The 13,291-nt window shown below is 44.6% G+C and overlaps 1 protein-coding gene across 3 annotated transcripts in view; it reads right to left on the bottom strand.

Annotated features, from left to right (window-relative positions):
• Positions 1 to 118: 118 nt before the first annotated feature.
• The window catches only part of LOC115140038 (adhesion G protein-coupled receptor A2-like), a 52,577-nt gene continuing 39,404 nt past the window's right edge, over positions 119 to 13,291 (bottom strand). For all 3 annotated transcript variants that reach the window (XM_029678061.2, XM_029678060.2, XM_029678059.2), the window contains 9 exons: positions 13,112 to 13,273; positions 12,818 to 13,018; positions 12,257 to 12,446; positions 11,897 to 12,108; positions 5,283 to 5,410; positions 5,036 to 5,159; positions 4,794 to 4,942; positions 3,797 to 3,886; positions 119 to 3,632 (listed from right to left, as the gene is read on the bottom strand). In XM_029678061.2, the coding sequence (XP_029533921.2) occupies positions 2,213 to 3,632; positions 3,797 to 3,886; positions 4,794 to 4,942; positions 5,036 to 5,159; positions 5,283 to 5,410; positions 11,897 to 12,108; positions 12,257 to 12,446; positions 12,818 to 13,018; positions 13,112 to 13,273 (2,676 nt within the window). In that variant the 3' untranslated portion in view covers positions 119 to 2,212. The remainder of the gene's footprint in view (positions 3,633 to 3,796; positions 3,887 to 4,793; positions 4,943 to 5,035; positions 5,160 to 5,282; positions 5,411 to 11,896; positions 12,109 to 12,256; positions 12,447 to 12,817; positions 13,019 to 13,111; positions 13,274 to 13,291) is intronic.

The raw sequence follows: 13,291 nt of genomic DNA on the forward strand, positions 1-13,291 counted from the left end.
GGTGCTCAGACATCCAGTCACTGAGTTTCTCAAACTCCTTTATTCGCATTCACCTCCTGTTCATATCAGAGAAGGCTATTGCCCCGTCAGTATGAGAATAAATGACAAAATACTAAAGTTGTATTTACTTTGCATCAGAGTTTATTTTACAAGGCACAGTCTGAATTTCTTGAACAATATATTATTGAATTAAAAACAGTTATTTCATACTGATGTCATTATGACAAATGAAATATAAATATACATAAAACATTTTGAAATCTCCCTTTTTCATTTCGAGATGAGAGTGGACACAAAACTTGGAAATCATTTCAGGACAAATGGGATGAATGTTAGTAAATGGATGAAATGTTAACAATCTGAGTAACCATTAGTGAAAAAGAGGACACATTCTGCCATTGTGTTCTTGCACGTGTTGACATTTTACACCTAATGGAAATGAGTGTAACAAGCATGGTGTTTTGTCTACAGACAATAATGAGGAAGGTAAGTGCAACCACTGCTTTGTACTTAACACAACTCTGAGCTTTGTGAGTTTGTGAGTTCTTCCTCATGTTATTATCATTGACCAAAAGGGAGATTTCAGGACCTAGAATAAGGACACAATCTATGAATTGTATCCCATTTGCTAAACACTGACGTTGAGGTAAGCTCTGCTAGTCTATACAATTCTTTGGCACAATCATTTCCCTGAATACATTGGAGTTGTTTAGCAGAGCGTATCTAAGATGAACTGAGCTGTTGCATTCTTACAAACTAAAAGAATACTGAAGATCAAAATTGCATAATGTGGTTTTACACAATATTGTATGATAATGTGTGTGAAGCAACATCAGAAAACCAAGTAGCATAAATGAACCAGAATTCTTTCATTCATTTTTTTGCCTTTACTCTGAGCTTTGTACATACACATAAACAAATAGTGTAGAAGTATTTGATGATTACTGTAACAAGCTTTGAAGCCATTGGATTATGAGGTGAATGTGAGGGGGGGGGGGGTATTTCAGTAAGCACTTATCTTGGTTCATGTGATATAAACCAGAGCTATTTACTGCATAATAAAACATTCATTACCATATTCTCCTTCCTCCTGATACAGATGGCAAACTCAATATGGTTTAAACTGATGCGTTCCTTTATGTCAGTGCATGAACAATGATGTTTGAAATCCTGGAGGGGGCAGTCTACATCCATGTTCAAATAACTGTAAATCCAGAGATTTGAAACTCCAAGGGGAGAGAGCACAGTAAGGGGAAAGGGAAAAAATGAAGAAGGACAGGGAAGTTCATATAAAGAAATCACCATGGACATTACAGAGTACATGCCAGGGTCAAAGAAAGGTCACTCTAGTTAATTTGTCCAAATACTGATACTTGTTCAATCCTGTTTATTAGGGGAGGAGTTCCCTCTCAGTGCTGATGCGTATTTGAATCGAAGTCAATACGATTTAGTAAAAAAAGTTTTAGAAACTGCATCCTCTCATCCTAGATTGAGAATCACACACACAAACACACGCACACACACATGCCCACATACCCACAATACTACAAGAAAATATAATAAAAGCAAAAAGATTCTTCACAGAGGAAATGCACAGCCGTACTGTGGAAATGGCCAATCTTAGATTCCATTTCATGCCATAGTCGATATGCATAGAATAAGAATACAAACAAAACAATAAAGCTTTACTTAAGGAATCCAAAATCAACATCTTATGTTGATTTTAGATATAGCTGGTAAAAATTCCTGTGACGTGTAGAATAAATGAGTATTTTAGGTTTGAAATATGAAAAACAAAAGTACACAAAAAACAGGTCTTGAATTCATGGCAAACCCAACAAACAGTTGTTATGTCTGTGACAGAGCTGAGAGTACAGGACATGGTTGTCTTCATACACATCCCATACCATCATTGTAATGGAAAGCTAAATGGCTGGACACAAAAGTAGCAAGCGACACAACCCCATAATCTAGCTCTTTTACACATTCAAAAGAAAAAACTCATCATGATCTGAATCCTAACTTGAGATCCACATCTGAAATTAGAAGAATTGTTCAATTCTTTTAATGTCATTTACACGAAAGTCTGAGTTACACACATGGATCTCATATCAGGATTAATCTGAATAGACATAGGAGACTATAACAACTGTCCAATCATATCAAATGTTGTCAGGGTCCACTGTGGACATGTGCTGGGAAAGAGCTACAGTCACACTGTAGTTTCACTCTTCCACATACTTTTCATGCCCACAGAGCTCTGGGAATGGTCCGTGCCACTTGTGTCCAACTCCAGCTCTATCACAGAGCTCTTGAGGGTGCCGTTAGGGGCAACCACTGGCACAGTGGTAGTGATGTTGTTCAGAGGGTAGGAGCTGCGCTTAGCTTCACGCTCTGCAGCTGCTGCCAGTTTCAGATTGTCTCGGCTGGCGCTCCGCCTATTACCTTGCATAGCCACCCTGCTGGCCACAGAGGGGAGCAGAGGGAAGGGCTTACGGCTGCCGCTGCTGCCCCCGTCACTACCCTCTGAGGGGCTGGTAGCAACTGTCTCCCCCATTCTCCTACCATTACCGTTGGTTAGCGGGCTGGCATGGCTCTCAGAGTGGCTGTGATGTAGGCTGCCGTTCTCACTAGTGGCCTGTTTGTGGGCTGGATGGGCAGCGTTGTGCTGCTCTATACCTGTAGGTCCCAGTGCTCCCATACTGCCCCCTCCACCACCAGCCCTCAAGGCTTTGAGTCGGTAGTGACCTCTGCCTTCACCTCGGTGGTGATACTGGCTGATCCCTTGTTTAGTTCTGCCACTGACCTTCCTCCTCTGAGGTTGGACAGGGGCTACAGAGCCTATGGTGGGCAGCAGGTTGTTAGCTTGCTTGTTGTTATTGTCCGTACTGGTGCTGGTGTTTGTGCCTGCTGGGGCATGAGTGGCATTGTTGGTATTGTCTTGTGCCACCTGCAGCAGGTTGGTAAGCTTGCAGGGCCCAGGGCCTACACTGCTGATCCCACTGGGGATGGAGGAGGACCTGGCTGATGAGGAGTTCTGGGGATCCTCTGGAGGATGGCAGCCAACGAAGATCTGGGATCCCTGTTCAGAGGTGGTCTGCATCCCACTAACAGTGGTGCAGGTGTGCGTGTAAACTGGCATAGGCTGGGAGAGGCGATACCCTGGGCAGCAGCCCAGCCAGGAGGCCTGCACATCCAGGCGTCGGAAGCAGTGGTGCACCACCAGGAACACTCCCGACACGGTGGCAGCTACCCCATAAAGAGAGCTAAACAACAGGCTGCTGTGCCCTGTCAGCCACATGGCCATGGCTCCACAGCCCCACAGGGCCAGGAACAGGAAGTGGGTGGCCACTAGCACCAGGAACTGCACCTTCAGGGAGTACTGGTCCTCTGGGGTCAACGCAGCATGCATGGTCCCCACCACAGAGTCTGTTGACAGGAGACTAATGCTTCCACCCAGGGCTGGCTGGCTCTCAGGCACAGGGGAGGACAGGGAGGATCCTGGGCACTCTTTGGTCACCCGCTGCTTCAGGCGAAACACAGTGCACAGGAAATAGATCCAGGTGACCAATACCGCCAAGCCTGCAGGGACAAAGAAGGCCCCCAAACTGGGCTGCCACACCAACCAGCAGCTGGAAAATACAATACAAAAGTCAGTAAGGTCATAGCAAAGAAGGATACCTCTGTGTATTCAAAATCTCATAAAAAATGGCAAATTCAGCTCTTGAATAAGCACTAAACCAAAATATACTGTGTCAAGGGCCAATTGCTTAATGGTAAAATGAGAAGCACTCACTAAGGGCTGTTGGCCCCATAGTTGTTGACATTGACAGCCGCAGTGATGCCACATATGATGAGAGGAACACCACCAGCTATTAGATAGAACCTGTTTTCAGAAAATACACAAATTACAGGGATCAAAGAAAATTAGATGAAAAAGAAAGCAAGAGGGAATGACAGTGAACTCATTTAGATGTGAAGTATCATGTCCCAGCCACAATATTGGAAACAACAACTTAAACCCAAGGACTGCATGACAAATTACATTTCAGTTTCTGTTTATTCTGTATGAGATTTAGGGGCTTTGCTCCTTTGTTGTTTTCTCTCAGCAAGCATACATTTCACAGCTGTAGTGATCCCTAGGCTAGCTGTCTGTGATCTCCTGAGCTGAACTGAGCTGTAAGTTGGGCAGCCTCTCTGAGCTAGCTGATAAAGTGTAACAAAGGGCAACAGGCTGCTGGGGGGGTTGTGATTTATCACAGGGATAGGCGTCATTGGAGGGCTGACCCCATGCGGCGGTGGGCAACAGAAGGGTTTGGGAAAGCCACAGAGGTCAACAGTACAGTGCATGATCACAGCCAGGGAGCACCAGGGTAGAGGAAGAAAGGGGGAGGAAGAGGGGGGGGGGGGCAGTAATGAGGGGACAGTGCGCCCCTCCATCACCCTTGCCAGATTTACGACATTCTCCTTAACCTCTGTTATCCCTGGCTCGTACATTCCACACCTCCCCCGCTCTGGGCTCAGCACTCTGCATCTGTCACTGCTACTCTTTTGTGCCTTAGCAGTAGTCTACTGTTTTTCCCTCCAAGGCTTTCTAAAACAGAAGATCCTTGGTTCTAAACACAATGGTGGTCTTTGATATGACACAGTTTGTGTGTCCGTTCACATGAATACAGTCATTTAAAATACCGCCCCACAATGAGCTCACAACTCAACCGTTGACCTGTTTGACAATGACTCACAACCTTCTCATATAAAAGTCAACTCTGTCTCACCCTGATGACATCACTTACCTGAGCATAGGCCGCTGAGTAGCTGGAACAGGAGACTCTCCCTCTGGTTGCCGTGGCATCCTCCAGACCGCCTCTTTGTAGAGGACTCTAGCACTGACCCCGATCCACAGTAGTGTAGACAAGGAGGAGTAGTGGAGAGCGATGCCCACCTGACACAAATCACACAGGGTCAAACACACAGCCTACACACACCAGATGTAGAGAGCATTAGCTGGGTCTGGGAGGAGAGGAGAGGGACTTACTGCCTGGCACACCATTGGATAGCTGGTCAGGGTGATGCCTCCTGCATAGACAGCTGTGGTCATAGCGATGTGGAAGCAGGTATTGAGTAACGTGTGCCAGCTCTTTCTGGATATGTTTATAGAACTGCAGGAGGAAGAAGAAAACAAAGAGAACCATTAGATGGACATAAAGACACTGTGGGGTAGGTCAGATAGCAGACACACGCACACACACACACACACGCATATGCACACGCACACACGGTACCTGTGGTGTAGTATGTGTGTGATGATGATGGTGAAGAGGCAGAGGAGGAGGATTGCAGTACAGCTATAGACCACAGGGTGGAGTACCCTCACTGACATGGGTGGGGAGTGGGGGAAGTCAGGAACCTCCTAGGAAAAAGAGAACTATTAATATCTTTGCAATGACCACACTTGTGGGGCTTGATATAAAATCTCCAGACCTCGAGAAAAGAACATGAACATTCATCCAGTGAAGTGATTTTTGATTTAGATCTATTAGGATCCCCATTAGCTGACGCCAATAGTTACAGCTAGTCTTCATAGGGTCCGACATAATGAAAAAGACATTACAGACAAAATACTTTACAATTTACATACATTTAAAAACATTAGCATGTAGTGTGTGTGTACATGCAACAAGTAGGTCACATGGGGGAGATGATTTGTGTCGTGAGGTGTTGCTTTATTTGTTTTTTGAAACCAGGTTTCCTGTTCACTTGCGCTAAACAGATGGAGGGGCATTCCATGCTCTCATGGCTATGTATAATAATGTATGTTTCCTTGAATTTGTTCTGGACCTGGGGACTGTTAAAAGACCCCTGGTGGCATGTCTGGTGGGGTAAGTGTTTGTGTGTATCAGTGCTATGTGTAAGTTCACTAAGCAAACAATGTGGAATTTCTAACACATTAATGTTTCTAATAAAAACAGGAAGTTGACACAGTCAGTCTTTCCTCAACTCGTAGCCAAGAGAGACCGGCATGCATAGTATTAATATTTGCTCTCTGATTACAATGAAGAGCAAGACGTGCCGCTCTGTTCTGGGCCAGCTGCATCTTAAATAGGTATTTCTTTGCAGCACTTGACCATATGACTGGACAATAATCAAGATAAGATTAAACTAGAACCTGCAGGACTTGCTTTATGGAGTGTGGTGTCAAAAAAGTAGAGCATCCCTTTATTACAGACAGACCTCTCCTCATCTTTACAAACATCAAATATATATGTTTTGACTATGACAGTTTACAGTCTAAGTTAACAACAAGTAATTTAATCTTCTCAACTTGTTCAACAGCCACACCATTCATTACCAGATTCAGCTGAGGTCTAGAACCTAGGAAATGATTTGCGCTAAATACAATTCTCTTTGTTTTAGAGATGTTCAGGACCAGTTTATTACTGGCCAGCCATTCCAAAAAAGTCTGCAACTCTTTGTTAAGGCTTTCAGTGACTTCCTTTAGCTGTGGTTGCTGATGTGTATATGGTTGAATCATCAGCATATATCGACACACATGCTTTGTTTAATGCCAGTAGCAGGTCATTGGTAAATATAGAAAATAGTAGAGGGCCTTGAGAGCTGCCCTGTGGTACACCACACTTTACATATTTGACATTAGAGAAGCTTCCAGTAAAGAAAACCCTCTGAGTTATTGTAGATATATAGCTCTGAATCCACAATATGGCAGAGGTTGAAAAGCCATCACATAGGTTTTCTCAACAATAGGTTATGGTCGAGCAACTGCTTGGCATCTGACCATAAGGCGCTACAGAGTGTAGTGCATACGGCCCAGTACATCACTGGGGCCAAGCTTCCTGCAATTCAGGACCTATATAATAGGTAGTGTCAGAGGAAAGCCCATAAAACTGTCAGAGACTCCAGTCACCCAAGTCATAGACTGTTTTCTCTGCTACCACTCGGCAAGCGGTACCAGAGTGCCAAGTCTAGGACCAAACGGCTCATTAATTAACAGCTTCTACCCCCAAGCCATTAGACTGCTGAATAATTAATGGCCACCAGACTATTACATTGACCTCCTCCCCCCATTTGTCTTGTACACTGTTGCTACTCAATGTTTATTATCTACGCATAGTCACTTCACCCCTACCGTACAAATTACCTCTAACCTGTACCAGCACACACTGACTCGGTACCGGTACCCCCTGTATATAGCCTCGTTATTGTTATGTTATTGTGCATATTTTCTATTATTTTTTACTTTAGTTTATTTGGTAAATATTTTCTTAACTCTTCTTGAACTGCACTGTTGGTTAAGGGCTTGTAAGTAAGCATTTGACTGTAAGGTCTACACTTGTTGTATTTGGTGCATAAGACAAATAAAGTTTGATTTGATTTGGTTAATAATATCAAAGGCTGCACTGAAATCTAACAGTATAGCTCCCACAATCTTCTTATTACCAAGTTCTTTCAACCAATCATCAGTCATTTGTTGAGTGCCCTTCTCTATAAGCTCGCTGAAAGTCTGTTGTTCGTTTGTTTACAGAGAAATAGCATTGTATTTGGTCAACAAAAAAAATCGAACAGTTTGCTTAGAGCTGGCAACAAGCTGATTGATCTGTTGTCTGATCCGGTATAGGCCATTTTACCACTATTGATAGCAGAATGACTTTTGCTTCCTTCCAGGCCCGAGGACAAATATTTTCCTCGAGGCTCAGATTAAAGTCATGACAGATAGGAGTTGCTGTAGAGTCAGCTACAGTAGCTTCCCATCTAAATTGTCAATGTCACGCCCTGGCCATAGAGAGGCTTTTATTCTCTATTTTGGTTAGGCCAGGGTGTGACTAGGGTGGGCATTCTAGTTTCTTTATTTCTATGTTTTCTGTTTCTATGTTTTGGCCGGGTATGGGTCTCAATCAGGGACAGCTGTCTATCGTTGTCTTTGATTGGGAATCATACTTAGGCAGCCTGTTTTACCACCTTAGTTGTGGGTAGTTGTCTTTGTTTAGTGGCCTGTATAGCCCTAGTAAGCGTCACTGTCGTTTTTTTTCCCGTTTTTTTTTTCTTGTTTTGTTGGCGACATTTAAAATAAAGAGAAATGTACGCTCACCACGCTGCACCTTGGTCCGGTCATTTCCCTGACGACGATCGTGACAGTCAATGCCAGGATGTTTGTCAGTAACAATCATTTTCCACCTCTCCCACACTACTTTACACAATTGAAACATACAGTGCTTTTCTTTAATTGTTACTTATTTTTATCCATGAGTACGATGACTTTTTTCATCATTCTTTACATCACTGATTTTGACTTCATAATACAGTTTCTTCTTTTTGTTGAGTTTAGTCACATCACTTCTCAATTTGATGTGCAGCCACTCCTTTTGCCCCATCTCTTTCAACCATACAGTTTTTCAATTCTTCATCAGTCCATGGAGCCTTAACAGGTCTAACAGTTCATTTCTTAACAGGTGCATGTTTATCAATAATTGGAAGAAGCAATTTCATAAATACATCAAGTGCAGCATCAGGATGTTACTTATTAATCACATCAGACCAACAAATATTTTTAACATCATCTACAGCTAAATCTTTTGTACGATCTCTTATACGCTATTTTAGGCCCAGCCTTTGAAACTTTGGCTTTCCTGGAAATAGACACTATATTGTGATCACTGCATCCAACGGGTACTGATACAGCTTTCCCTAAGTTTGTTTTATTCACTGCTTTAGCACACTCCGCCAACCCTGATGTCCATGCCGTGTCTGAATCCTGGCTTAGGAAGGCCACCAAAAATAGAGATTTCCATCCCCAACTACAACATTTTCCATCAAGAAAGAACTGTCGAAGGGGGAGGAGTTGCAATAAACTGCAGAGATAGCCTGCAAAGTTCTGTCATACTTTCCAGGTCTATGCCCAAACAATTTGAGCTTCTTATTTTAAAACTTAAATTCTCTAGAAATAGGTCTCTCACTGTTGCCACCTGTTATAGACCCCCTTCAGCTCCCAGCTGTGCTCTGGACACCATATGTGAATTGATTGCCCCCCATCTATCTTCAGAGTTTGTTCTGTTAGGTGACCCAAACTGGGATATGCTTAAGACCCCAACAGTCCTACAATCTAAGATAGATGCCCTCAATCTCACACAAATTATCAACGAACCCACCAGGTACAACCCTAAATCCATAACCATGGGCACCCTCATAGATATTATCCTGACCAACTTGCCCTCCAAATACATCGCTGCTGTTTTCAATCAGGATCTCAGCGATCATTGCCTCATTGGGGTGGCAGGGTAGCCTAGTGGTTAGAGCATTGGGCTAGTAACCGAAAGGTTGCAAGTTCAAATCCCCGAGCTCCAGTACGCCTCCACAGTCCAGTACGTCCTGTGCCTGCTCCCCACACTCGCCCTAATGTGTGTGTCACCAGCCCAGTGCCAACACCACGCACCAGGCTTCCTGTGCACCTCCAGAGCCCAGTACGTCCTGTTCCTCCTCCCCGCACTCGCCCTGAGGTGTGTGTCCCCAGCCCGGTACCACCAGTTCCGGCACCACGCACCATGCCTACAATGCGCCTCGCCAGTCCAGAGCGTCCGGCGACAGTACCCAGTCCAGAGCGTCCGCCGACGGGCCACAGACTGGAACCTCCAACGACGGGCCACAGTCCGGAACCTCCCACGACTAGTCTAGGTGTTTTTATGTTTATGATTGGTTCTCAATCAGAGGCAGCTGTTTATCATTGTCTTTGATTGGGGACCATATTTAGGTAGCCATATTCCTTGGGTATTTTGTGGGTTATTGTCTATGTATAGTTGCATTAGACACTAGTTGTTTATAGCTTCACGTTTGTTTTGTTGTTTTGTTTAAGTGTTCAAGTGTTCTTCATTAAATAAATAAGAGGAATGTATTCTCATCACGCTGCGCCTTGGTCTCCTCGTTACAACGAACGTGACACCAGAAGTGTTTGTAAACACCATACTGTAGGTTGATTAATAACCTGAACCAGATTACAGGAACTGGTTACAGTGAGAAGCTTCCTCTTGAGCGGACAGCTTGATGAAAACCAGTCAATATTCAGGTCCCCAAGAAAGTAGACCTCTCTGTTTACATCACATACACTATCAAGCATTTCACACATATTATTTAGATATTGACTGTTAGCACTTGTTGGCTAAAGCAACATCCCAAAAGAAAAGGCTTTAGATGTGCCAGGTGAACCTGCAACCACAACACTTCAATAACACTTGACATAAGATCTTCTCTAAGCATTACAGGCATATGGCTCTGAATATATACAGCAACACCTCCCCCATAAGCATTCATGTCTCTTCTATAGATGTTATATCCTTCTATTGCTACTGCTGTATCATCAAAATAATTATCTAAGTGAGTCTCAGAAATGGCTAATATATTAATGTTATCTAATGTTAGCAAGTTATTGATTTCATGAACCTTATTTCTAAGGCTACATATATTAATATGGGCTATTTCCTGTCCTTTCCGGGTAGCTTATCAGAGATAGACATAATATAGAAAAGAGCAAAGAAGAAAAATATATTCATTCAGCAGTCCATTAATCAATTGGTGTGTGTGTGTGTGTGCTTCAGGGTTGAAGATACGAACCCATAGGCTTGGGTCTCTCATCCCTTCCAGGCTTTTGGGAGGGAGGGTGGACAATGAACCTGTCATAGCAGATGTAAGTAATGTCCGCACACGCTCTGGCAGCTTTCATGACTGGGATAAGTTCTTTCCTCTTCTGGTGCACAGCTTCAGATTAGTCCTTTTTGAGCAAGAAGTACATTCCGCTCAAGTTCTTGGCTCTTTCCAGAACAGGTACCTTGTCCTTGAACCTCAGGAACTTGACCAGTATTGACCTGGACCTGTCAGCTGGGCCGGTGGTGGGTTTTCCAGTCCTATGAGCGCGCTCAAACCTCAATCGTCTTGTGGTCCATCTTCTGTTTCTCCGAGTTCATTTCCCTCACTTTGTCCTCAGACTCCGTTCAGTTCTCATGTGGAGATTCTGCAATTCCGTCCACAACAATGTTGTTTCACCTTGATTGTCCCTCGAGATAATCTGATTTCTCCGTCATTGTTATCATGGATTCACATACAGAACTGATGTCCTCTCTCAATGATTTTTGTCACCTTGCCATTCTCCTGTTTAAACTTATCGAGCTGATCCTGGGAGAACTGCAAACTGTTCTTCAGGTCCTGGACATCTATGTTCAGGTCATCCGTTATTTTATTAATTGACTCCACCAGTATTTGGACACAACACTTGAAGTTTTTTTCTTGTTGTTGTAACAACTGCTTGTAGAACTTTTTTCGTTTAATTAAAAGATCCTTCACCTGTGATAGAGAAACCACTGTCCTCAACGGTACGTAGGTTAAGCTGTTACTCCCACGCAGTTCCAGACAGAGCAGGTCGCAGGGATGATTGGAAACAACAACAACAAACAGCAGGGATCTAGACAGCCACAAGCCCGGGACAATCCACGGTCCCAGCCACAATGGCTATCCACATCGCAGGCTACACTCAAGCCCTCAAGAAAACCCCACTCGCCCTATAGGCAGCTAGCTAACAGCTAGGCTATCTGCTACGCCAAGCAGCTCCTCAGACCCAGCCTTGTTCAGCAGGATCACTGGACAGGTAGTAGAGGTCCCAGCAACTGAAGCCAACCACGTCGCAGGATCCAAACTCAAAAGGTAGCTAGCTAGTAACCAAACTTTTTCAATAGACTTTCAGAACTTTCCAAAACAACAAACTGAGCTTTCCCTCATTCCAAATTCAACGGCAATTCACGTGTTGTGCAGTGCGTGTTGTGCAGAGTCATCATTGCATTACATCCAGCATGTGTCTCTGGGAATAAGTGAGTGATCCTAGAATGTGCTCCCGCCCTACCTGCAGCACGGCGTAGTTGCTGAGTACAGAGCAGTGCAGGGTCGAGGTGGCAGAGTCAGTGTGGGCCAGTAGGCAGCCTTCCTGGCTCCATCCCCCCTGCTGCTGCTGCAGGGCCTGCAGGCTCCAGTGGGCCGCCACTGGGTCACTTCCCGGGATTGAGTGGCGCAGGGACACCAAGATGGGCTCCGAGTGGTTCCACATACTGCACCCGTCTGCCACACAAAGGAGGAGATGACCATCACTATCACTGTCACCAGCGCATACATTTGTATTTTGTAATTGTCTTAAAATAACCAGGTTTGACCTATCTCTGTAAATTTGTTGAATTGTGTAATAAAAGTGTTATAGCTGCTCCCTCACCTAGGCCTACGTAGATGACAGGGCTGTTGACACTGCGTCTGCGGGCGTTCTCTCCAGGACCACTGAAGTTCCCTGAGAAAGGGAAGAACCTCCCTGTACGGAACGCCACAAACTGAAGCTTACAGTCTGACGGGGCGTCCGGGGGGAACAGAGAGGCAGGGAGAACCACAGATGCGAGGGCTACAGCATTCTAGAGGGAGGGAGAAACATAGAAAGAGAGAGAGACAGAGAGAGAGAGAATCATACCATTCATTCTTTCCTGTCCTCCTTTCACCTATATTTGACCCTGTTAACCCAATGGAATACGAAACAGAAATTTCAAACACCAAAGGACAAAATCTAATACCTCAGGATTTTCTCCCTCTTTCATGTCAGCTGTTGTAAATGACTGTGCTAAATGCAGATCCATGCCATCTCCAGTAGGTCAAGCTCTGAGGTGTGTTCCCTCTAATGACAACCATATGCACTGTCTGCCATTGTACCACAGACACACAACTACAGTCCTGTTTGCGGGTAAGGTTGGGTTCAGGTCTGGGTGTGGGAGACTGAGGCAGTGCTTACCTTCATGGGGAAGTTGTTTATGGAGGTGTTGTGGGTGCCTGTGGTGCAGCGGAAGCGGAGCTGCTGTTCGTGGGTGGGCTCTGCCCCCTCCATGCCCAGGTTGCCTAACAAGGTCTCCCGGCGTTGGTAAGCTGTGCAGCTCATGCCAGTGAAGTGGGCCGGACGGATAAGATGGGCCTCCATTACAATGTTCTTGGAGAGCTATAGGGGGTTAACAACGTTGATTACATTTAGGACTGTTAGATAAAAAATAATATAGAACCTTAAAACATGTTGGAATGCAGGTTTTTGTACCGTGGAGAGGTCCTGAGCATGGCTGTGGAGCTGGGGCCAGGCCAGAGTCTCCAGAGAGTGGACTATGGAGCTGCAGACTTTCTTCTCTCTCTGGGCATGGGCCAGGATCTGATCATCCACCTGCATCAGGTTACTGCCCATATCCACCAGCATCTCTGACAGCTGACACATACATACACA

This window comes from Oncorhynchus nerka, linkage group LG13 (assembly GCF_034236695.1).
Source record: "Oncorhynchus nerka isolate Pitt River linkage group LG13, Oner_Uvic_2.0, whole genome shotgun sequence".
NCBI classification, from domain to species: domain Eukaryota; kingdom Metazoa; phylum Chordata; class Actinopteri; order Salmoniformes; family Salmonidae; genus Oncorhynchus; species Oncorhynchus nerka.